Source organism: Puntigrus tetrazona, unplaced genomic scaffold (genome assembly GCF_018831695.1).
Source record: "Puntigrus tetrazona isolate hp1 unplaced genomic scaffold, ASM1883169v1 S000000008, whole genome shotgun sequence".
Classification (NCBI taxonomy): Eukaryota; Metazoa; Chordata; class Actinopteri; order Cypriniformes; family Cyprinidae; genus Puntigrus; species Puntigrus tetrazona.
Window position 1 is genome coordinate 1,151,929 of NW_025047688.1, and position 22,322 is coordinate 1,174,250.

Consider the following 22,322-nt stretch of genomic DNA (forward strand, 5'->3'; position numbering starts at 1 on the left):
TTGTTAGGCTTAGGTATAGGGTAGAGCTAATATATAGAATATGTTGATGCAGAATAAGACATTAATGCAGTATGAAAAGTACTAATAATGGTCATGCTAATCTAATGAGCAACCAGTTAAAGCGAGAACTAGTCCATAAACAAAGTGTTACGCATATCCAGGAACCTTAGGTAAAACTATTAAACCATAACCACTGAAAAACATGTCCTATATTCACATTCCTCTGGCTGTAAAGGAAAACAGAAAAGCAGCAAATCTCATTTTTAGTGTGTGCAGTGTTCAGTCCTCCCCCTTCAACTCCTATAACCCTGCGACCAATGAGCAGCTCTCAGCCTGTGATGTTAGGATTCATGCCAGCGAGTTCGGTGCCGACAGGGAAAACACGTTTCAGAGCAGATCAGAGCCTGGACGCGCTTTAGCCACTGTGTCCCGCTGAACTCCTGCGAATGACAGACGCGTAGCAGACGGACACTAATCCCTCCAGAGTCCAACACGCCTGTCTGGGTGAGTTTGCTCTGACTCTTTATGTCCTCAGTCTAATACGGGATGACGTTTACCTGTAAGAAATGTTAATCTCACACTGAGATACTGGTTCATCATCTAGTACTTTCTGTGAGAAAGTTTGACGGCTAAAGCTTGGCTTTATTATGTTTTTTAATTAGTTAATTTTTGCATGTTTTAGTCAATAATAGTTATGTATATGTTGTTTTGTTATATAGTGAGTTTTAGAATGAGTGTATAGTTTAACTGTGTCCCCAAAAATCACAATTAAAATGTCAGATGTTATTGCAAACACTTCCAATGTTAGTGGATCATGTCCATAGTTAATGGGATTCTCTACAAATGTAAAAAAAATAGCCTACAGTCGTATTTTTTTTTTGTAATTTGAATTCATATATCCACCAAAATTCAACAAAACACCAGCTTCATTGAAGCAAAAATAGTTACGAAAATTAGTTAAGAGACAAGTTCCTGCATCACAGATGCTTACTTTGTTATTTAGTATGTTGTACATTCTGAGTGCCCCCATGGATTCTGAATTCAGATAACTTCGATGAACAAACAAAATATGAGGATGTCACATACAATATACTGTAAGAGGTATGCCATGTGGTCACATTTCCAGTTATTCCACATTCTCCCGTACAATTACTCCTAATCAACATAAATGTGACGTTTATTCCGGTCGGATGTCTTTGATCCAGTGCTGCGGTTAAATTCCGAGAACAGGAAAAGTGTCCCGGTGAATGCATGATGTACAACAATGCCCGTGAGGATGAATGAAGTCTCGGTTTGGTGAGGTTAATGAATAGGCTTTTGCCCTTTATTAAGTTTATTATGTATTAAGGGTGAGGTATATTAGAGGGCGTTACTTTCTATAGAGCCCCTTCCTGCTGTCTTTTTTTCTTGGTATGATCAGTTTTTTAATAGCTTCCCTCTCTCTCTCTCTCTCTCCTCCCGCCAGATGTGTTATATTCAGGTTAGGTGCTGCTCTATATTGCGTTTCAGAGCTGGCATGACCAGAGACCAGCGACAGCCTCTTTCACGTCTTATCTGTATTTGTTCAGAATCTCGCGAGTGAGTCAATGAACACAATTGTTTCCTCTTGTTATGTGTAGGCAAATCTATACAAAGTGTTTGTGCAGCTGGCTGAAATTACATTTAACCAGATACCTCACTACACCAGTGCGACAGGACAGAGCATTTTTGGGGCTTGATTACATTGTTTTACCTGAGGCAGAACCACACGCCATGGAGCACGTTTAACCCTCATCCTTAACAGTCATACTACAACTTTTTTTTTTTTTTTTACATAACACAGCATAAACAACAATCATCTGGTCTCCACCGGCTTCTATAATTATACAACTCTATGTCTCGGATAACACATAACAGATTTTGTTGTTATTATTTATCCAACAGCAAAGGAAGCCAAAATGCTGAGACCATGACTGAGCCTGTTCCGCTCCCTAGTTTCTCTCTCGTGAAGCAGAACAGCATGAATTCAGATACATCGACGAGGAAGGCCGTTGTTGTCATCAGTCTGAACAATTATGAGGCCGTTTCAGAACAATTTGAAACCGATCATTCTTCTGGATGATTTACAAACAGAGAACACTGATGTAAATGGAAAATTGCGGTCTTTGAAAACGTACACCTTTGCGTGTGAGAGAGAGAAAGTGAGCATGAGTTTGATCAAATATGACGATCCTTTTTATGTTCTAAAAGATTTAACAAAAAACAATGCATCATGGTTTCCCAAATATATCGCACAGCACAACTTTTTTTCACCATAAATAAGAAATATGCAGACTGGAATGATTTCTGAAGGACCATGTGATGCTGAAGACCGAAATAATAGGAGCAAAGTTACTTATTTTCAACAGAATGTTCATAAGAGACCTTCAGAATAAAGCGTTACCAATTTAGCTTTAACACCACAGGAATAATCCCTATTTTAAAGTATATTAAAATGCAACATTGTAGGCTATTTTAATCAAATAATTGCAGTGAACATGACTTTTAAAAACATTAAAAACTCTTATTTAAACTATTGACTAGTAATGGGCGTGAAGATAGCATGTTAATATTTAAGGTTAAAAACATTTAAAAATCGAATCAAGCCTTAAACGTTTAAATGGAGTTTGTGATGCTGCAGTACAATTGAGGAAAGACTGTGTGGTACGATAAAGCCTCTTCTTTGGCAGCGCTAGTTTGCGTTTTAAAGTTACGTTTGAGCAATTCCCAATATTTGTAGAACAGTGTCATGAGAACAGACTGAACAGTGATTATATTCACAGTGTTCCTCCACAAACACTTCAAACCTCCTGTCAAACACTGTGCTGCATGGAAGGGTGACGATTTGGCCTTGTTTCGCTGCCAAAGGATCCCACGACTTTGCTGTCATCGAGTCACCCATGAACTCCCTCTTTATACTAAAGTACCCAGGAGAAAAAAAAATGATGTCATCTGTCTGATGGCCAAAACCGATGATCCCTAGTACAACGGACAACCGAGGGAGATGGAAAAAGACGAAACGTTCTCCATTTAGGAGAATTATAAAGCATGATATCTAAAGTGTCACTCATTTAGAGCTGAAATATAAGTCTGCAGCACACTGATTTAAGATATTCTATGGACTAATCGTGCTATGAGGACTGATTCGGAACCAGGTCAAGACATTTGTTTTACAGGAATGTCATACTAATCTGTAATCACGCTTGCGGTAGTAACTGCAATTTGGTTTTACTTAAATGTTGAGTTAACAGTCAATGAGCTGAGAGAGTCCGTATGCAGCAGAGAGAGTGAGATGTGTGCTCTCGTTCTTTCACGGTGACTTCACTCAGTTCAGGTCTTTAACCTGTGCTGCGGATGAACAGGCACCTGTTTTTGAATGCTTCGCCTGACGTGAGCACATCGGCTCTGGGAGGTAAATGACCATACGGTCAGGGAAAGAATAGATTTGATCAACAATGTATACTTTGTTTAAGCTTAAGATACCACTCCAGTGGCAGCTTGTAGTGTAGTGTACTTCAAATAAAAATATAGTGCAAAATGCGTAACGTAATGCTAATCAAATTGAATATACTTAAGGAAAGTACACTTTCAAAGGTGCAATTTGTAATGCCAGTTACTTGTAAATATATAATTAATAATAAAGCCAATGGTGGTATGTAGTGATGATTTTTTTGCTGTGAAGATACACTAATTTGATGTGTTGTCTAACATATTAAAGCACACGTTGAGTGCTCGATTACAATTTATTGTAATAATTTGATATTAAAATAATGTTAAAAAGTTATATGATATTAAAATATATTTGGATTGTATAAATGCTATGAATTTAAAAGCATGACATACAAGTTCAAATAAAATGAAATAGTTTACTTTTTGATTTTAGATTTTAGCTTTACATTAAAGGTACAGTATGTAAATGCACGTTAATTGCATTAAATATACACTGAAAATAATATAAAACACAATTTCATTTTAATTGCATAATTTATGTTACAACATTTGTGCTGAAAAATTCTGAATATTCAGTTTCTATTTAAATACTCTTCTAAAGTGTACTTTTTTTTTTTCCAAATCACATTTCTCCTTTTTTGGCCATTTAATGTAGCCTTGTATTTCGACAAAACATTTTTTCAAACACTTAAATCAAAATAACTTCAACATATAGTGGATGCTTTGCCAGTGCCAAGTGGTGTGATTTGTTTTTATTTTATTTTTTTCCTATCTGCTGTTTTGAAATATTTGAGCCTGTGTATGTTCCCGCGGCACCATCAGCCAATCCCTGTTCTAATTACGTCATTTTTGTACGGCTCAAGTCACACAGCGTTTACATTACATTACATTACATTGCGACTATAGTCCAGATTAAACATTCAAAACCAGGTGAAGAGTGAATTCAGTGAAAGTTCACCATAATGGTTAATATATAATTCAGATTTTTTCAGATGATATTTTGTGAAATGCAATCCTGTCCTCAAAGTCCTGGCCTTACGGGCTGCAGATAATATCATTAATGTGTGTTTGTCGAATCAGGTCATTATTGACTGGGAGCCATTCTAAAAAGCATCAGCCCAACACACACACACATTGAATATGTACTGTGCAATGGTAAACTGATAAAGCTTTGGCTCTGTTCATGTTATCAGTGCTTCAGCAGACACCCAGAAACAAAAACATATGCCTCACTATGGCTGTACTGATAATACGTCGTTATTTCTAAAGAATGGCATGTTTACAGTCACATACAAATATGCCTCACCATATATGGCCACATCATGTTTGCCTGGTTAGAAATTCAAATGCTGTAGATGCACATCCATGCAGTGGTACCTTCAAGTCTTAGTTAATATGCATTGGTTCTCAGTTGATGAGTGACCAGAAAAGGACCAGATAGAAACAGTAGCTTAACACAATTAACTGCGAATGATAAAAGACAGCTAAATATATCATCTGAAAGGATTTTGAAACAGGCATCATACACTTGTAGAGTATATATTTCTACAGAGGAAAACGTAGCGTCATTAACGAATTAGCTACCAGACTTTCCGAAACAAGAAACTTCACAACTATTTTTCTGAGTATGCGGTGTGGTAATGTCATATAAAATGTTTACTTTAAAGTACATTTTAAATCAACATGGTTTAAAAATAAAGCAATAAGGAACTTTGCACGTATGTGTCGACAAACTCTCAGTAGAGTATAAGTAGGCTCTCTGATTAATACCTGCTCTCTTTATTGTGATTATCTACCAAAAGACATTCTACAAAAAAACTCAACAAGTCAATTTATTCTAATCCTAATCCTACCAGTCTACTAATACTCTACTAATGCTCTAATGACAGTTAGTATATGTACTTATAGTCAACAGAACGTGGTAAAGAGATCATCAAAATTGGATCATTCAAAATCTTTTGTCATGCTTTAAACAAATGCACTTATTTTGTGTTGACTGATATACTGTATTACATGTAAAGTATACTTGATACTTATTTATATGACATGAGATTCAATAGAAACTCATGGCATTCGTAAGTACAAAGTAACGTTACACGATAATGTTGTACCTTAAGACCTTCTTAAGTGAGTAAACATTGATGAAACGGTTTTGATATCTCCTGACTCGTTCGTCTTAGATTAAAACACGCACAAAAATAACTCATGACATGATTTTCTGTGAAATCTGTCAATTTGAACTGCTAGTACCTGCAGAGCAAACTAGTTTTGATTATCCACACTTCAATTTGGGGCAAAACTCAAATTTGCACTGAAGTCTAATTTGGACTGAGAGCACAAGCCGTGCAGAGAGGTCTGGAGCAGGTGGAGAAAGCTATTAGCATTAGCATTTTCATTCATCTCTCATCGCAGTTACTTTTCTGATCACTGTGCTGGATTTGAAACCTGACATTTTTGCACATGGGACCACACGACTTTCTGATTCAATAAGCAGGGCCATACAATCAGTTGTTTCAGATTGTTTCAGTTTTCCTTTGAGCTCGGTCGTTGTCCAGACATGCTCTTCTTGCATAGTTTGTTGACATTCATAGCTCTCCGTTTTTGGTTGACTGGTGCAACTGGTGATGGTCTCTGTCGTGTTAGTGCAGAAAGTGTTGAGTTCAGCAGAACGCTGGCCTGCATGTGAGTGTTTGTTAATAAAAACTACCAAGCATGTCTGGAGTCTGCCAGCAAGCGCAATGGTGAAAAAATCTGGACGGAGAGAAAGATGGAGAAGGAAAGCCCATCAAACATCCAGCTGTATTTACCTATCCTGTGAGGTTACATGCCTTGCATGCATGCTGCACTCTGTCACATCTGAACCCTTTAATTAAAGTTATAAAGCATCCTTTTCGGCAGATCCAGATGAAGGAATGATTAATGCACGGTGACTGATTAAGGGCATGTTCGCGCAGGAGTCTGTTTGTTAGAGTTTGGTTTGTTTTGGTTGGTGTAAAAGTACTCGGGTGCTAGTCACTCACGGAGGTAGTCAATCGGTTCCCGTTGATTACTCCGATGAATCAAGTGTAAAATGTGTTACATGTGTTACAATCTGCTGACGTCTTAAAGAGGAAATAGCTGTGTTTTCACTCGCTGTTTGGCATGTTTTCGAGTGTGCTTGTGCTTGTTTATGTGTAAAATATGCTAATACATTTGTCACTGTGTTGCTTGTCCACTTGGTCTGTAATACTATGTGGTTACGCTTTGACTCAAAGAGGTCAAAAGTCACATGTTTCAGCAGAGATCTGTTTTGCTGCATGCTCATAAATCAGTTAAATTTGTGGTCGGGAAGGAGGTTTTGACCATTTTAGGGAAGATGCAGATTTATGAGCTCAATTTAAAGTATAACATATTGTATCACTTGTGGTCAGCTGGAGGGTTACCTTTGGATAATGAAGTGAAGTTAATACTAGATTGTGTTAGGTAATGTTATTCATTATTATTATTATTATTAGGGTTGAATATTAAATATTTTTAATTATGGTATAACACATACTTATTGTTAGTGTTAGTGTAAATGTGACATTGTTGTGCCATTGGCCTTATCAAATGGAACTGAAAAAATAATGACTGTTTTCGAATGGGTTTCTCCAAACATTTTTTCATCTGATTTAAGTCATTCACATCTAATCATTAAATCACTGATCATTGCCTTACATTTCGGCACAGAAACATTAAACATGCATAAAATAAAATAAAATAAATCCTTATGACCCCTATACAGTGCATTATGAAACTCACACTGCTTTAGAGGGCCGATCAAAAACATGAACATATATGGTCCAAAATTCTCAGTGCGAGCATAAAGAATTTAGTATGGGTCATGTGAAATTCATAACAATCCTGAAACTCAGTGGAGGGATCATAATCCATGTTTAAGAAAAAAACCTTGACTACATAAATTGCAGTCATTTCAGTCATTCAGTGCATTGATTGTCTTTTCATTCGATTGGAAAAGCATTGTTGTACTTAACCTACTTAACCTCAGCATTGAATTGAAATCTCTTCTGTTGTTCTTATGCTCGCAGAATGATGGGTGACGTTCAGTTTGTTACTGGATCTCATGTCTCCAAGACGACTCTGACTATTGGACGAGGTTCCCCCAGCAAAGAGCCCCCTGTTTTTACCCTCCCGCCACGTAACACCCGCGTCTGCCAAGGGGGTACCGCTCGGCTTGAAGGGAAGGTGAGAGAGATTCTTTACAGCCATCCTAGTCCGCCAGAAACTGATCCTCAATAGTGTAATGAAGCAGACACCGTGTCTGCCAGTGAATTTCATTCAAGACTCCCAGCAATAATCTATTTTAGAAACTATCTCTATTCCAACACCTAGAGAGCCGCCTTGCTGTCTTCAGCCCATATAGACAGCTGGCAGCGGTCAACGGATGGCCCTGTTTTTCTAAGAGTTTGCAAAAATATGCAACTCTTCTTTTGAAACATCAAGCCATACTCCCTCGTCCCCAGTGATAGGAGAGAAATATGAAATATTATGCAAGATTATATGATGAGTTTTCCTTTTGAAGATTCTTATCAGGCACGCATCTGTGTTTCATTACGCTCTGTGCTGAGGACCGGAGGAGGTGCGTTTGGACACTTCTTTGGGGTCTCAGACTGACACGGCAGACAAATACAGGAGGAACTCCAATAAAATACGGGTCTGTTAAAGCTGTACACTCTCAAAAATAAACGGTGTACTTGCAGTGAACAGTTCCTAGAGGAACCATTTTGAAGAGCGTTTAGGAATCTAAAGACTATAAGACTTCCATGAATGTTTAGGTTTCTTTATATTACAGAACCACTGATGCCAAATAAAAAGGCTTTTATTGGTTAAGGGGTCGTCGGGTGGCTATTGTTTTGACGCTGAACCAGGTGTACACAAGCAATCGAGGAACGGATGTTATAATAAATATAGCAGTCTTCATTTTCCCCTCGACATCTGAGAAGACGCAGAGCATTATGTTTGCTTTTGAAGGGAATGCGGCCCTCATACTACCTTAATTAGGGGGGGTTCATGATTCAATTCGATTATGATTATAATGTCAACGATTTGATTCAATTCAGTATCACAATGCATCATAATTATATCAAATTTATTTAGTGGCTTTTTAATAATTTATATAAGCAGATAACCTTTAAAATTAATTAATAATATTTTAATTATTATTAGCTCAGCTCAAACAATAAACTGTTCCAGTTGAATGAACTAAAAATGAATAATAGTTCATTTATTAATTTTGGTTAATGTTAATTGCAACATTTAGCCTACTAATGCATTATTAAAATAAACAGTTGTGCTTATTAGCAGTTTATGCACTCTAAATGAACATGAATTAAAACTGTTTTATCATTAACTAACATTAAGACAGATTAATAAATACTGGAATAAATGTATTGTTTGTTGTTCATTCATGCTAGTTAACACATTGAATAATAAAACCTTATTGTAAAGTGTTACCCTAATATTCAATAGCAATGCATCATTTTTATTTATTTCCCATGCATTTTTAACTAATTGTCTAAATAATGTATAATCCCACAAAGCAATTATTCTCAGAGCACATAAACAGAATGCGGCGTCACAATAGGGTAGCGTCAGCTGTACTGCTATTGCAAACAGGAACAAGTATAATGGTGCATATAATGCATATAATGCATCAACCCTCAGAGCGGAATGTGTACTGTAAGTGCTCATGTAATATATATAAAGTAACTACTGCATTTCCTAACAACATGTTTAAGAGTAAATGGAACAATTTGATCCAAGGGGGAAAGATGGGCAGCTTTAGGGATATGTAAAGCGGGAGAAATTGGATCTGGAGTTGGTGCAGCACTGTAATACCAGTGTACTTACATTGTAACTCCTCAGGAACTGTCAAGTTAAATTAAAGAGTAACATTCTGGACACCAACTAGAATTTATATGTAAAGCTTAACTTACTGGCTGCAAGGGCTTGACATTAACACCTGCCAAATGCGGGGGGATTTCAGCCATAGCGGATTTGAATTTTACATACAGTAATAGATTTTTTGAGGAGCAAGTGAAAGGAGAGAATTTTACTTGTCTGACTGGACAACTGATCTGACTAAAATATCTAACTGCAGTGAAATGAGTGAGAAGAAAAATGCAAATTTGGCATTGTATGCAAGAGTTAAAATGAGTGGTTAATTCATTGAAAGGATATATTGTTGACAGTTTCTGCTCCATTGATTAACGAAAATAGTTCTAAACAAAGATCACAACAGAACAGTCGCACACAACACACAGAACAGTGTTTTTTTTTTTTAAATAAATGTTTCACGTTTTTGAATTTTGAATCATTTGAGTCAATGATTCAGTGGTCCATTCATGAGGACAGGCACTTGCTTCATCCTTGAATGAATCAGCCATCTGAACGAATTGTTCGAAGGCTTCAACGACTTATTAATTAAAATGAAAGCTACTGGTGGTTTAGTTTCATAGTAACCGTACACATTTGTACTTACACACGCCATTCTGAGGGTTGTTATATATGTGTAGTTACACAGACATTACAGCTGTAGATACTGTGTACCAATACGTACTTACACTGCGATAGTTACTATGTTCACAGGTATCGGGACACTTAATATAAGTGGGACATTTTGTTATTAAAAAGAAAGCATGCAGCACATATATCTGCCCAGATAAAAACTCCAAATGACAAATTTCCATAATCATTTTGCCATTTTCCCCCTCAAATTTCAAAAGTGCACAAGCTGTGCTCATAAAGATGTCATGAAGTCATGATAACCCCCTTCTAAATTACACAATTACAAATATGAAAGGTTTCTTTCAACCGGGGATAAAAGCAAGGTTTAGACCAATGATAATAACCTAGGGTCGGATGTATTGTGAAAAGCCCTAAAGAATGCCGTTACTTTTCCAAGACTTCATGCTTACAATTTTGGAAATAAGAACTGGTTAAAATATCCAATCCTTCAATCATACCTAGAGACCAGAAAGAAACAAAGGCCAATTTTCAGTTTCAAAGCATTTTAGATACTTCATTCAATCTCATCAGTTGAATTCAGATGCAATTTGGGATTATTGTTTACAATATGATTATTTAGTTTTGTTTAGGCTACGTATGAATGGCCAAAGCTGCACTTGATGGCAGCACGAGACACAGAAAGCTCCTTTTACTTGTAACTGTTCAAACTATTTTGAAGGAAAAAAGTTATTGTGAAGCAACACAGCAGTTTGCTTTGTTTGCCTCAGGTTCTTAAAACTCTCAAAACACTTTAGCAAACAACCACAGCACTCTAGGATGGACAAATACCATTCGCTTTTTCTTCAGAGGATATAAGAATTGAGTTCCCTATTTAGTGTAATTTATTGACATGTAGACTATGAGACATTCCATTTAAGGTCACACAGTCTTGAGTTTCTGAGACTTTTTGGTACCTGTAGTATTTCCATATGGCGCAGGGGTTTTCTGCAAGTATAACTCTGAATCGCTCCTTGAGCATAAAGTGTTCTAGCAGACACAGAAAAGCCCTGAGCACAGGTACAGCTGCTGGATTGGAGTGAATTTGTTAAGGCCGTGAGTGGAAAGTCTGACAGGATCTCCTCTATCTTCATGTATTAACACTTTGGCAGATTTTACATTCATTTTTACACAGACAGTGTCTGTTTTTGCTCTCAGCTAACATTCCTAGGCCGAGAACAACACCTGAAAATAACACACAGAATCTAGCTTTAAAACACAACCGCACTTTTTCGCAATTTGAGTCATTTTTGCAGCTTAATTTCCAAAATTGCTATTTTTGGACGAGTGGGGCATTTTGAGATAAAATAAAGATCATTTACAATGAACTCTTTTATGTCAAAAGATGAAGGACATATTCGTCATATTAAAGGGCTGAATGGGACTTTGAGGTCGTGAGTCTCACTGTGTTGTGTTCTGTACTAACAGTTCTGTGAGACAGAAGAAAGAGCACAAACAGGGATTAAAATACCTTTGTCTTGTGACTCCTAGTTTCCTGTTGTACTCCTGTTTTCTTTCGGGGCACTGAGAGGTGAAGTCAAGCATCAAAAGTTACACTGAAGCATGGTTTAACAGCAGGATTTTACCAAAAGGGGGTGATAAAAAATGTAGAAAGAGATAGTTAATCTTAATAATTATAAAATGAAACAAACAAAAATTCATTGGATGTCCAGTAAACTGCAATTTAGATTCATAAAGGGTAAAAAAAGGTAAATGAGTTAGTCCATACTTTATGTATTAAGCAGTGATGTTATCACATATCATCTAAACAATCATCAACACACATAAATGATCTGTTCACCGTGTAAAGCTATCATATATCTCTACACAACACTTCAGTAAATATCTTGATTCATATGAATTGATGTGACAAAACTTTTGTGAAGACACAATACAGATTTTGTCAAAGCAGCTTTACAGCTGGAGAGTAGTGCACTGATAATGCAAGAGGACTGGCACTCAACGATTTAGTTAAAGTCAGTTCATCATCGATTAACATCACTGATGTCATCATTCAGCTCAGTTCAGTTCAATCTGTATTTGTGCAATGAAGTCGACAATATTGTGAGAAATTAAGTGTTTCCAAGTTATCTGGACTTCTAGAGAAGAGACAGATAGAGCTATCAGTCATAACTGAGAATGAATTCTAAAAATTGGAATCCAATCACACACGTGATCTAACTTGCGATCTTCGTGATCCGATCTGGACTGTCAATCATCCATACAAATGGCTACAGTGTTTTTAGCAACACAATTTTTAAATAATTTTCACTGTAATTTTTCATGTAATTTAATCTTAATGCCTGATAAAACAGAGTTTGTGGGCGGAGCCTTGTATTGTGTATAGCGGTTACCGGGGAAACCTAATGTATCACTTCAACAGCGCCTCCTGCTGGCAGAGGGGGCGGGGGTATAGTGGGCGGGGTTTTGTGTGACGTGACGTGGATACGATGGCTGAATTGCGTTTACGTTTCACTGAGATCCGATTGCAAATTGTCCTCGACTCCCTCTGCATCAGGACACACAGATCAGATAACATTCTGATCATATACTTATCTTTTCAATGTGTAAATGAACAACATCTGGATAGACGGTCGCATGTTAATGCCAAGTGTAAACGCAGCCTATGTGTTTCTGACATGTTTGAATGCCCGCCAAAACATTCACATAAAGCCATGTGTATGATTCTATTGATCACCTTTCATTCTTTATTTGCTTGAATTGTTTAGGCTTGTTGTCACCGTCATGTCAAATGGCTTATGACTGACAAATATTGATTGATAAGCTTCCTGCGTTTTTTTAGACAACACAGTCTAGACTCTGATGCCCATCTTTGGAAACGTTATAGCTGTATTAAGTATGTAAAAAGAATAAACTAGTTTTATAAATTCAATAACTTAGCATGAACAATGAAACTGGGTTGTTCTGATGTCCTGATGATGTTCTGATGATAGAGCGTTTGGAGTGCTACCCGGACTACAAGACAATAGATAGATGCAACAATCAATAATGCAATACTGCAATACTGAAAAAGGGAGGTGAACATTAATGTCACTTTATTACAATGAAAAGAATCAAAAACAACAGAGAACCAAAAGCAAAGAGCCTAGGGACGGAAACTTCTCTATGGTCATAAAAAATATCTAGCCCTTTGACATGTAAAATGAATTGTATGAAAGCAATTCATATTTTACAATGAGGTTTGAACAATATAATATTCAAAGTAGTAGGCCTACTTACTACTATCTACTTGGGCAAAGCTTGGTGCATAATAAAATAGATTTAAACAGACATGCATGCACAAGCATATACCTCTATTTGCTAGATTTATTGTGGAGCGTAAACGTTCAGGGGCACCCTGTGCAGAGAACTTTCTCTGGTTACTTTGTGATCTAACACATCTCATAGAATCAGACTTGAGGACTTCAGTTTATCTGTTCGAGCGCCGCCCAATTAAACAGGAAATGACTGTCTGACTGGCTTGTGATCAACTAATATCTGTGTATGTTTTACGATACGCTTAAGGGTGTTTTTTTTTGTAATTGAATATAGTACAATGATCAATGTAAAAATCTATTTTATAAGATATGTATAAACAGGCAATATGTCACCGATGTCACAAGGACAAAGCCTAAAGTAATACTACATTATTACTTGTATAGTGTAGAGGTAGACATGCTCTAAAACTCTTTGCAGGACCACAGCGAGACCCAGTTCGGCAGCAGTCTAATCAGGAAAGAGAATCCACAATAAAACTGTCAGACACCTCTCTCGCAGGGACGGAGAAGCACATAGCTCACTTCTTATGGCTGGAAAGAGCTACAGTGGCAACAATAGATCATGCTTCAGACGGTAGGCCTTATTTTAAATTTGGGAGACTGGATGTGTCTGCGGTTATTCCATCTATATTGTGTAGAAAAACATTCTGAAGACAAACAATATCAGTCATTATGCTGTAACTATTTGGGAGTGGTGTCTATTATAAAGAAACAGGTTTGGTTTTGTTGATTTTGAAAAACCTTAGTTGCTAAGGTGCTGACCCAAGTCAAAAGAGCACACTCCCACGTGTTTTTTGTCTTTAGATATGGCTGGGCTCTCTTCTTATAATCAGTGGTGGAACCAGGATATTTAAGGCCAGGTAGGGGCCCTCAACCGGGAGCATGCCAAGTGGGTCCCCGGGTTAAAATCAAGGAGGCCGAAGGGGACACCTAGCTCCACCCACTTATAATATTAGATTCTTCTGTGTGAATCCAGCTAGCGTTAATTATAGATGCAAGATTTAAAACAGCATGCTTTTTCTCAAAATGGTACATGATTTTAAGATAATTAATGTACTTATAACAAGACTTGCTGAAAATGAATACTATTAGTTTGTCACTAATACAAGCCATAGTAATGGTAGTAAAGATGTTGTCTCACTCTGTGAGACACTGACTTTCAGAAGATTGGGACTGAACAGAAGCTTATAGGAAACAGATGTGGTAGACCTGTACTTCCACAAACGTATTACTTTTCCTCCTCCTTTCCTTTCTCTCGCTCTTATTCATCTTTTTTCTATCCGTTTTTTCGTTACAGCAGTTCCAATACATCAGTTGTTTGTAATTTCTCACTATACGTATAAAATATTTGTTCACCGTTTGTTGATACATGTAGTAGTCAACATTTAAAAAAAGATCTAACATTTAATCAAAGTTGCCATAAAACCTTCAATTCACTTTTTTCATTTACTTCAAATGTTGACTACTGTATACAGTGTATTAATAAGGTTAAATAACATAGATTTTAAAGCAGGTTATTTTTCTAAAATCCAAAAAAATAACATATCTAAAGTCAGCTGGCTACCTAGACACCTTTTTTAAAAGCACTCCAGTACTCAAGGGGGCAAAAGAGTTCAGCTAACGTCAGTCAACTAGAAACTTAAATTAATTGTCTGATTCCATTCAAAGTGATGTTGCTCCATAACACAAAAAAATCTAGAAACTAAAAGTTTTCACATTGACATTACTTTGAGTGCGTTCCAGATAAAAGGCTTAATAGTGCTCAACAACAGACACACTCCTGGTGGTGCAAAGCTTGTTCCATAAAGAAAAGAAAAGGTGAGACATCAGGTTCTCCCATATCTTTTAAACAGCATATCTGAACATATTTAAGCAGCAGTATTTAGTTCGACAGCTCTAATGTGTTCAAACATACGGTGTACCTGATTATGTACTTAAATAAAACCATTGTACTCTGGTGGAGATATTTCACGTGTATATTAAACAAGCTATTTCGGTGATTTCTGTACGGGAAAGGGCTTGTGTTGATGTGTAGATTGAGTTCTGTGTAAGAGAGAGGAGCATGTGTTAATGATATCAGCGTGTTTGAGTGCTCTGGGAGTCTCTGGACTGATTGTGCCGCAGTATATCAGGTGCGTGACCTCGCCAGGTTTTAACAGCGAAGGTGAAGCCAGGAAAAAGTGATAACAGGAAAGAGAGAGGGAGAGAGAAACATGAGGTTGAGTTCTCTGTCAAACAACAGCCTGATGTTTCGGCCCGCTACCCAGCGGAATGTGAGCGGTGCGTATCAGTTTACTGTGTAAACCTTCATGACCCGAGGGGCTTTCAGAGACTGTGTGCCACCCGTTACAGCTATGAGAGGCGTTCGCAATGCATGGACATCCATCTCCGCTCTGCTTTTCCTTCCTCGCAATTAATTTAACACTCATTTATCTTTTTGGTTTTTGGTTATGCGTACCCTAAAGCATCATCAAGTCATGCTAAGTACCCCTGAACCTGTAGAAGCAAGGTAAATGCTATAAATCGGAATAGGTAAACTATTGAATTTTACAGTCATGTATATACGTCATCTCTTTTGCTTTATCGATGCTATCGGTTAGGTTTAGAGTAGGCGGTATGATATGTGTAAATGCAATAAAGTTTGAAATAAATGTCGCCAGATACATTTAATTTAAGCAAACTTTTAATGCAACTCACTGGACATTTCGTGCTGAAAGCTGCAATATCACTTTGCTGAAACTTCATCGCCTATGCGTTTTTCCAATGAGGCTGGGTTTTTTAAAACTATTCTTTCTCAGCCTTGTAAGCACTTATATAATGGTTTAGAAAATGCAAGTTTGGTTTATACTCATAAAAGTCAGATTACACTTCATTCATAAAGTCTGTGAGTGGATTGTTTATCAGAGTGTGTGGCGTGTGTACATTACTGAACGGATAGCTCGGAATACACTAAATTGAGCATATAGTGACTCTTTTATAATATGTGGTTAGCTATGTGCTATGTAAAGTTTTGGCTGCGTTTCAGTAACAGCAGGTCATTAGTGAATATTTTGTCCGAGGCCCTATAATGAGAGCCAGGTGGGACATCCCCAATACTGACTCCAGATCAGTCCAGGGACCGTCCGAACTCTGCGTGGAGCATCCAGTCTGCGCTCTTATTTATGAAATCATCTCAGACTCCAGAATTCATCCACATTGTTTTAGTTGGGGGGCTGTCATCATGTTTAGACTACAAACAAGAAATGCCTGTCATTGAAAAACAAATTATATCCCATAAAAAAAGAATTCAGGGGGAAAAAAAAATTCCCAGCTGGACATTCTCTGCGCTGTGTCTTGGTTTGGCTTCTAAGTGAGAAATCTTGTGAGACGCCTCGGAGCATGTCTGAGCAGTTTGATGTTCCCTAGAATGAGTTCTGGGCAGTAGATTAAAGGTCTCGTTAAAAGATGAGTGGATTTTGATTACTAGTGATCTTGTAGCACAAAAACATTGATTATTGACATATTAGAACAAGCTGGGTATGCAGTTTTGTCTTATGCTGTTGCTGTTGTGGTTGAATGCGGACATGCAGTGCCCCTGAAAAGTATTTGAACACTTATTGTAAGTCACAGTGTATTACTGTCAATGTACTAACCACGGAGAGTGTATTTAGTAGTGTTTGTTAAGTTTGCTGAGCTATTAGTACAGTATGAGTATGAGTTATACGTTGTTACTACTGTAATAACAGTATATTATGAATAATTACATGCAAGTAAACCTACTAGGACAACCCTAATACTAACTCTAACCCTGTTTGTAAGTACATGTAGTTAACTAATATTTCTCAGTATTTAAATGTATAATTACACTGTAACAGGGACTCCTTAAAATAAAGTGTAATCCATAACTCTTATACTTAGTGGCTGCTACAACATGTAACTCTTCCTGCACTGTCAGAGATTATAAATTTATGAGTTTATTGTGGAGGGTTGTGGTATTAGCTTGGGTAACAGCAAGAACACTGTCAACCCAACACAACATTCACAGTAATTAAAGTGTTTGTGTTTTGGTGAACCGGTGGCTAATTTATTTTCAAATTCTTGCACAATCTGTTTATGCCTCTGTGATATTCAGGGATGCCTGTTCTTTCTGAAAACCATACATCGTACAAATTCATACGAAAAATATTTTCCTATGAGATCGAAATGCAGTGCTCTGCCAACTCTGTGTTTTCCAAAAGCATCGTTAGCCAAATATTAACATTTATTACCAATATAATGTCGTGGTTATGTTCTGTTCAGTTATGTTTTTCAGTAGGGGGACAGTATAGTGGACACTATAACGGTTAGAGAGTCGGATACATTTATTTAATTATTCAGTTCACCTGCTGTTCATTTTTCATTGCTGTTCAATTGTATGTCTTTCAGTTCTTCGTCTGATCTTGTCAATGGTATTTGCTATTTAAAAAGCAGCAGAAACTGTTGAACTGTTGGTTGCGAGTTTGGGTTGCGCAACAAACACGCATATTTTCTTCATAATAATCGCAATGAGGATTCGCTTTTAGATGAATATGCTGTGAAAACAATAGCGTCTTCTCTGCGTCAGGCTCTGTTGAAGACGTACTTGCCCTACTTTTGCTGTCAGTATGAATTGTGTGAGAGAAAACAAACAAAAAAGCAGAGTTTTTGTGCAAACAACCCTGTGTTTTTCCTCCCCTCAGCATCGGATGTGAGTCCTGCTGGATTTTTGAGGTAGAGCTCCCGACCACAAGTCTCAGAGTAAAGACTTCAAACTGAGAGCGTGTACACAAGAAAAACCAGCAGCCGAAGTAGAGGAAATTCCAGCGCTGCTCTGATTCAATAGAGAATTAAAAGCTAATATTGCTATTTTTGGGCAAATCTGCACTAAAGTGGACTTTTGACTGAAAGGACGAAAGGCCAGTCTTGACGTGCTCCAAGAAACCCTTGCTGCACGGTAAAGTTTTTCTTCTCATTTTAGCCTTGGAATTTTGTAAGGGCATCTGGAATCAATCTATCGTCTACTAAGCCATCGAACCGTATAAATTTGTATATATTCGATCTGAAATCCATTGCAGCTTGGAGTAGTTAGCAGCTTCCTCTGATTTTTGTTTCATGTGAAGTGGCTGTGCAGTACTGCTGGTCTGCAGATAGAGAGGAAGCTTGCGTTTCGTGATTTTACTCTGGTCCTCTTCCAGTCTGCAGTGTTGAGCAATTTCACTGAGATCTGTGGAAACGAGACACGCCATGCATTGGTAAACGAGAGGTTCAATGGAGAGAGATCATCCATACGGTGTCCTTATTAGACACGGGCGGCACGCAGATTTGTAATGGTCGACAGAACTGAGAGAAAACAAGCAGAAAGAGATCAGTGAAGTGAACAGGAGAGTGTCTGAGCTCTGAAGAGCAGTTGTACCGCTCCCATCCTAATGACTCAGGCATTTGTGGTGCTTCTATTGTAGACGGATCAGGTGCCCTTTTCATCGTGTTGATCTATAACCGATAGATATTTCAATGCTGCAAGAGACAAAGACTTCTCCGGATGAATGAAAATAATGCATGATTACGCACTGCACGCTAAGGCAAGTTCAGTCCTAATCAAAAAAAAGCAAGTTAAGGAAGTCTGCAATGCCATTCACGTCACAGTGTCAACTCATAGACTCATCGTTGAAGATGTTAAAGATTTTTCTGGAATCAAAAGCACTCAAAACTAGCCTAACATTGTGCTTGCAGGATTCAAAGAGGGAATTATATTTCAGTGAGTAAGTGCATATCGGGAATTATCATAGTACTATTGTATTATCCTAGTGTGTACCGTAGTCTTTTAAGAGGTGCTTACTGCTTCTGGAGGGCCAGTAACTATCAAGGTCTTATTAGATTATTTGAAAGCTCAAACCTTAAAGCTCTGATCATACAATTCAATTCGACGTTAAATCACTAGAAGTTAAGTGTCCCCAACAAAGCAAGCCAGAGGCGACAAAGTAAATTACTAAATTAACGAGACACACCTGAAGACAGTGATACAATTAACTGAAACGAAAAATTAGGGCATACACAGCACGTGGAACATGAAAAACAACAACAAAAGTCCAAAGATGTGACATGAATAAACAATGTGCAGTATTGTATTTTGGCTCTTTTCTGGTTTTATTTATGAAGGTGACGTAAACTGACTCAATATATTCTATGGTAATTATACAAAACTATATGTACAGGAGCATGTTTTTTGTTTTGTTTAGTTTAGTTTTTTGTCTGGCATAACAAAAAATAGTAAAATAGAGGTGCTGCAACTGTTTTGAAATTTTGGTAACCCTTTGTAATAGAGAACACCTGTTCACTATTAACTATGACTTGTCCCTCAATAAATTCCTAATTTGCTGCTTATTAATAGTTATTAAGATGTTTGTTAAGCTTAGGTATTGGGAAGGATTAGGGATAAACTCATGCAGAATAACACATTAATATGTGCTTAGTTTGTACTAATACATTTCTAATATTGTAGTAATATGCATGCTTATTAGCAACTAGTTAAGAGACCCTAAAGTAAAGTGCTACCAAAATGTCTCTTGCTCATCCGACAACACACACACACACATGCAGCACTCTCAGGAAAAAAGCAGCAGAAGTCTCTGTTGTCTATAAGCAGCGCAACGCTGATAATCAGTTACTGAGTAACTAATAACGAAGGCTGTTTCCGTTTCTGTTCACTGAGTTGCAAGCATGTCCAGAATGCTGTTCATGTTTGTCTCACCGAACCTTTCAATTACAGAACACAGCCTTGGCTTGCTTTACACACCCAGCAGCTTCCTTTGGTCAGACTCAGGAATTTCAGTGACATTCTTGCCATATATCTGCATCTCACTAGATTGCTTGTACAGCTGTAATGACTAATTACTGCTGATGTAGTCTTATGCGGTTGTGCGGCTTTGCAACAGAGAAAGACATAGTTAACTTATTTTGAATAATTGGACTTTTCTTGGAGTGTTTATCTCCGTGTACATGTGATCTCTGTCAGGTGCGTGGTTTTCCAGAGCCCCAGGTTTGCTGGTTTAGGAATGGGAAGCTACTGATAGCAGGAGATCATTATTCTATGGAGCAGAGTGCTCGTGGAAGCTTTAGTCTGCTGGTCCAAGACGTCCAGGACAACGATGGAGGACGGTATACCTGTGAAGCTGTCAATGATGCTGGGAGCCGTCAGGTCACAGTGGAGATCGTTGTGGAAGGTAAAGCATCACCTTCACTGGAAAAAATCTAAAGAAAAAGTTTAAAAGTGTAAGGCAACAAGATTATTTTTTAATTTAATCTTTTTTTGTTGACTCTTGCTTGTATTTCACTCCGGACTTCAATTCCCATCACCCATTGCAATGATGACGCGCGCACGCACACACACACACACACACACACACATACACACACACATTTTGTCAATAAGAGATTTAGATTTTTGGACCGCATAATTTACCCCCAAACCTAAACCTACACATTTTATATCGAATAAGAAAGGATATAAATCGCAGTTCACTGAAATAGGAGGAAAATACTTTTCGTAGCAACATAACATTTAAAAATATTTTTATAGTCGCTAATCCCGCTCCTACCTCTAAACCTAAACATAACTATATCTGTACATTATAAGAGAAACAAGACAGATAAAAGCATTCACAATCGTTTATTTATTGCAACACTGTCAAAATCAATACCAAAAGTAACCAAATGGCGATGTTTTGCAGTCACGAACGCGCATCGTCCGAATACAACTAATCAGAAACACTGCACCTCGCAATCTGTGACGAATGCAGGCGAGAGCCAATGAGCGTTCGAGTATCCTGCAGCAAAACCTGTCGATGGAAGCGGCGACATTTAAATTGTAAAATAGCCGTTTTTTTTTGGAAACGAAGTGGCAGCAGAAATCCCACATAACAAAAATAATAGGGATGTCTCGATTTCAATATTCATAAGGATGTTTTTAGGTGTAGTCAATATGTCAGTTTAAAGGCTGAAAATACGTAAGTATTTACACGTTTAGTACGTTTAAAGTGCGTTATAGTGCCTTTAAAAACGTAAAAAAAAGTAAATTCAACAACATTTTACCTAAAATGCAGTTTTGGATATCCTCATCGTCATGCCGTTTGGACTGTTTTGGCCATAGTTTGTTGTACAACTCTCAGAATAAGGCATGTGCTTAATTAGCACTAACAAATGGCTAATATTAGAATAATACGCTTGCTAATAACCAATTGAATAGGTGTAACCCGTAAAATATAATGTTACCAAAAATGTGTGTGCTACGAGGTAAACATTAAGCTTTTTCATTATGTACATTTGCATAATACCTACCTACTGTTTTTGTTAGGTTTTTTTTTTCCCCTGAAGGCAAATAAAGCATTTTATATTCCTAAAAATTACAAATTTCCTGCACACTGTAAATATTACAGTGTAGAATAAACACAACTTTGCAGTTTACCCTGTAACGCATACACTCAAAAGTTTACATTACAATATATTCAGCATTTCTCATGTTATAGTCTTCTTGCCTGCAGTAAACATCCACAGTCAGAGATGAAGCACATCTGTACTGTTTTATAGACTAATAAATGCTTAATAAACTTCCTCCGGCATACCACACAAAAACACAAACATATGGAGCTATTCGAGTATTTTACAACACGCAGCTCTGCTCAAGCCATGTTTATGAAGGAAGGAGAAAAAGAAGAGGGGGATTTCAGTTTTTATGTTTGTAATGAGTTCTGTGTGTTTATTGATAAGGGTATACTTTATATTCGGAATATAATGAATATCCTTTTCCATCCCACACAGGAAATGCAGGGAAAAAATACAGTCTTCCTTCGTCCAACAGAGCAGGGTGAGACACATACTGCCTGAAAAGGAAATTGCATGCATTAACGTTGACTCATTGATCGATCGAATTTTCCTTTTTTGTTTCTTTCTGGTTTATGTTATGCTTGGTTTGTAACAATCTCACAGCTGGTTGGTTTATATATATATATATATATATATATATATATATATATATATATA

At 37.3% G+C, this 22,322-nt stretch overlaps 1 protein-coding gene across 6 annotated transcripts in view; it reads left to right on the forward strand.

The window, feature by feature from the left end:
* Positions 1–339: 339 nt before the first annotated feature.
* The window catches only part of mylka (myosin, light chain kinase a), a 52,415-nt gene continuing 30,432 nt past the window's right edge, over positions 340–22,322 (forward strand). For 4 of the 6 annotated variants that reach the window (XM_043229583.1, XM_043229584.1, XM_043229582.1 and 1 more), the window contains exons 1-4: positions 341–504; positions 7,536–7,692; positions 20,299–20,506; positions 22,101–22,146. In XM_043229583.1, the coding sequence (XP_043085518.1) occupies positions 7,537–7,692; positions 20,299–20,506; positions 22,101–22,146 (410 nt within the window). In that variant the 5' untranslated portion in view covers positions 341–504; position 7,536. Of the gene's footprint in view, positions 505–7,535; positions 7,693–13,836; positions 13,864–20,298; positions 20,507–22,100; positions 22,147–22,322 lie in introns of those variants that run through there. The other 2 variants (XM_043229581.1, XM_043229585.1) reach the window with 2 other exon arrangements.